General features: G+C 41.7%; 1 protein-coding gene across 1 annotated transcript; it reads left to right on the top strand.

The window, feature by feature from the left end:
* The first annotated feature begins 1,494 nt into the window (after positions 1-1,494).
* LOC101681835 (olfactory receptor 1L4) lies at positions 1,495-2,486 on the top strand. The gene has a single exon (XM_013050791.2). It carries the CDS (start codon positions 1,554-1,556, stop codon positions 2,484-2,486), a length of 933 nt encoding a protein of 310 aa, XP_012906245.2. The 5' UTR covers positions 1,495-1,553.
* Positions 2,487-4,472: the final 1,986 nt, after the last annotated feature.

A 4,472-nucleotide genomic window follows, 5' to 3' on the forward strand; every position in this document is an offset into this window, starting at 1 on the left:
CATGCAATTCGGGCCCTCTATAGTACCCACCACCTGGTACCCCAACCTCCCACCCCCCCGCCGCCACTTCAAACCCCTCAGATTGTTTCTCAGAGTCCATAGTCTCTCATGATTCACCTCCCCTTCCAATTTCCCCCAGCTCCCTCCTCCTCTCTAACTCCCCATGTCCTCCATGCTATTTGTTATGCTCCACAAAGAAGTGAAACCATATGATAATTGACTCTCTCTGCTTGACTTATTTCACTCAGCATAATCTCTTTTAGACTCAGCAATAAAAAGAAGGAAATCCTGACAATCACAACATGGATGGAACTTGTGGCCATAATGCTAGACAGACAAAGACAGCTACTATATAATATCACTTATATGTGCAATCTCAGAATTGGCCCTTTTAAAATGAATCTTCCCTCCAGGTTCTCTGCTCAGCAGGGAGCCTGCTTCCCCCTCTCTCTCTGCCTGCCTCTCTGCCTACTTGTGATCTCTCTCTCTGGCAAATAAATAAACAAAATATTCAAAATAACTCCTGTATATAAAGTCATCCCCTGGATGAAGAATTTTTTTTTAATTCTCTAAAAAACTCTCTAAAGAATTGCTCAAGAAACAACCTAAAGATTATGACCCTTGCTGAAATTTTTAAATAGATGTGTTTTTAAAGCACCATATTCTCAAATTTATATAAACTTTGTGCTAAATTTCTTCCTTTTTCCTGTTCTTCAAATGTCCTTTGCCATTTACATATATATCAGCTCACCATGTTGCACACATTAAATATATACAATTTGGTCAATTATACCTCAATGAGTCTGGAGAAAAATGCTATTTTAACTTTCTAGTTACACTGAAGGTTCAGTTAAAGAAAGTGTCTCTTATATTAGACTGGGAGAAAACAATGAGATGCTTTTTACTCCATTGTCAGTGTTATCACTACAACAGCCACCAGAATATTGTTCTTACCATGTTTATTTAATTTACAAATAGCAGTGTTCAATACATTTTGACTCATAAAAAAAAGAATATTTAGAAAGATAACTGAGAGTGAATTGGGGGAAATCAGAGAGGGAGATGAAGCATAAGAGACTGTGGACTCTGAGAAACAAACTGAGGGTTTTGGAAGGGAGGGGGCTGGAGGGATAGGTGAACTTGGTGGTGGATATTAAGTAGGGCAATGTATTGCAAGGAGTTCTGGGTGTGGTGCATAAACAATGAATCTTGGAACACTGAAAAAAATAAAATTAAATTAAGATGTTGAAAAGAAAAGAGAATTAAGGAAACTCAGACAAATTAGGCTAAAAGAATTTTTAAAAATTACCTAAGGACACTTGGGAAAACCTTAGTTTCTCATAGAAAAAGCAGCTTGGAATTTTCTTATTTTTCTCTTAATGAATTTTACTCTCTCTTTTTCTAGAATGTCTTGAAGTAAATACTCTTTAAAATCAGAACAATTGTCAATGGGCATTTTTACAACTAGTGATTAGGGAGGAAGATGACTTGATGAAATCACCTATCACGTCTCTCCAACTGCTTCTCCACACCCTGTCCACGAAGGCACAGACATGGAGACAAAGAACTACAGCAGCGACTCAGGCTTTATCCTCCTGGGCATCTCTTCCAACCCTCAGCTACAGAAACCACTCTTTGCCATCTTCTTCATCATGTACTTGGTCACTGTCATGGGCAATTTACTCATCATCCTGGTTATCCACTCTGACTCCCGACTCCATACCCCTATGTACTTTTTCCTCAGCAACCTGTCCTTCACAGATATCTGCTTTACAACAGTTATTGTGCCCAAAATGTTGGCAAATTTACTATCAGAGACCAAGGCTATTTCCTTCATAGGTTGCCTGGTCCAGATGTATTTTTTCATGGCCTTTGCAAATACTGACAGTTACCTATTGGCCTCTATGGCCATAGACCGGCTGGTAGCCATCTGCAACCCCTTCCATTATGATGTGGTCATGAACCCACGGCGTTGCCACCTCATGCTGCTGGCTTCTTGCACCATCTCCCACCTGCACTCCCTGCTCCGGGTGCTACTCATGTCCCGCCTGTCCTTCTGTGCCTCCCATGTCATCAAGCACTTCTTTTGTGATACCCAGCCTGTGCTAAAGCTATCCTGCTCTGACACATCCTCCAGCCAGATAGTGGTCATGACTGAGACCCTGGCTGTCATCGCGACCCCCTTCCTGTGCATCCTCTTCTCCTACCTGCGAATCATCATCACTGTGCTCAGAATTCCCTCTGCGGCTGGCAAGTGGAAGGCCTTCTCCACCTGTGGCTCCCACCTCACTGTCGTGGCCTTGTTCTATGGGAGTGTCATTTACGTCTACTTTAGGCCCCTGTCCATGTACTCAGTGGTGAAGGACCGGGTAGCCACAGTCATGTACACAGTAGTGACACCCATGCTGAACCCCTTTATCTATAGCCTGAGGAACAAAGATATGAAGAGGGGTTTGAGGAAATTAAGGGACAGAATTCACTTGTAGAAAGAAAAAATAGATGGAACACCTTAATTGGGAGATGACCCAAGAGATGATCACATTATCTTTCCCTCCTACCCGTGTTTCCCATGGGACCCAAACAGGTCATAGAAGGTAGTGCTGGAAAGCAGTAACAGCTCTGACCTAGAAGCTAGGGCATTTGTTTTCATTTCTATCAATGACTTCGACCACTTTCATGTGCAGTCCCAGGCCAGGTACTGCTAAGAATCCATATCTCAGGAAAGCTGTTTCTGCCATGTATATAAATAAAGCTATATTGAAGTGGAACAAAGCTATCTCCAAATACCTCTTCTACGGTCTTGACTTTGTCTAGTACACAAGAAAGTACAAAGTTCTATTGTTCTTTCTTTTTTAAAGATTTTTATTTATTTGACAGACAGAGATCACAAGTAGGTAGAGGGGCAGGCAGAAAAGGTAGGGGTGGGTTCAGGGGGGAGGTGGAAGCAGGCTCTTTGCCGACCCAAGAGCACGATGTGGGGCTCAATCCCAGGACTCTGGAATCATGACCCGTGCCGAAGGCAGAGGCTTTAACCCACTCAGCCACCCAGGCGCCTCAGTCCTATTGGTTTTGAGAAGAAGAAGTTACATGTATTTGGTAGGGATTGGGGAAAAAGTCTTGCAATTATGATTCTAAGACTGTCCTTAACATAAACAATGAATCTGGGTATACTACATCAAAAGCTAATGATATACTATATGGTGACTAAAATAACATAATTTAAAAAATGATAATTTTTTAGAAAAAGGATGGATTGATTTTGACAAACAAAAGTTCAATACAGCAGGAAATGGCAGAGTATTCCAAATAGTGGGACCCACACAAAGAGAAAGAAGCAATAAACACTGGAATGTGTTTGAGGGACAGTGCGAAGCCCTGGGAGGCTTGTTCAGTTTGAGAACAGAGAGCATGGAAGGCTGGAAAGGTGGAGAATCTTCAAAGCAGATGTAGTGCCCTCCACTCAACACGAAGGTGCCCTCACAATGAACTCTCAGCACTTGACTCTTTTTCCCTTCCCTCTTAATTCTCTGTTTGTCCACATGGCCATGATGGCCACTCGAATGTCCTTTATATCCTGGAAAAAAGCAATGTGTGTCCATCAGGATAAGCTCATTGTGCTGAGGAAACAATGTCATAATCATTGTACCTTGACACCAAATATATATTTCATATTGACATTGCATGTTCGCCATTGAAAAACATAGGGTACTGCTCATTTTAAACACTCAGGGACCTATGCTGATGGAGCAGACACCATTATCATTCTATCAGAAGCTGCAGAAAACTTGAAGATTTTGCACTGGCATCTAAACACTCTGGTCTAGATGTGATTAGATGTGACTCATAACACTTGTGACCACAACTTAGTGTCAACAACTAATCTGATGATCTGTTCCAAACACAAGGGAGCCAGGAAGCACAATTCAACAGTGCATCTGTCAAATGGAGGCCCAAAAGGACCTAATGAACATATTTAACGACTGCTACACAATGATAATTACACACTAATACACAACTGGGTATTTGTTGCTTAATCAGTTGTCCTGATTATCAATTTCAGTAACAAAAATAACATAAGATTCTACACTGTCTGTGGAATCTGGCCTCAATTATGTCATCAAATTTGAACAACCACCCACTTTTACTAATCACAAACTTCTTGAAGGCAGGAGCTTAAGTTGAATATCAGACTTTCGGCAATAATGATATAACCAGAGGTCTATGGTGGACCTAATGGAACACAGGGACAACCTAGGGCTCCACATTAAGGCCCCTGCCACTGCTGCCACTGTGTTCTCTCCAGTGATCAGAAAGCAACCAGTAATCCCCAAAACAAACTCAAATTACATTTGCCTTCATATTTTACGGGCATACCTGTCTTGCAACACTATCTCCCACCCGTCACTCAGTTTTGGGATGCTTGCCTACAAGGTTTGTGTTCTTTCTACTTCCTCTATTCTTGTGCCTTCGTT

The sequence above is a fragment of the Mustela putorius genome, unplaced genomic scaffold, assembly GCF_011764305.1.
Source record: "Mustela putorius furo isolate JIRA1106 unplaced genomic scaffold, ASM1176430v1.1 tig00000596_pilon_pilon_pilon, whole genome shotgun sequence".
Taxonomy (NCBI): Eukaryota; Metazoa; Chordata; class Mammalia; order Carnivora; family Mustelidae; genus Mustela; species Mustela putorius.

Bases quoted from the DNA above. Each gene is read 5' to 3' on its own strand.
- LOC101681835 (XM_013050791.2), top strand. From the start codon at position 1,554: ATGGAGACAAAGAACTACAGCAGCGACTCAGGCTTTATCCTCCTGGGC.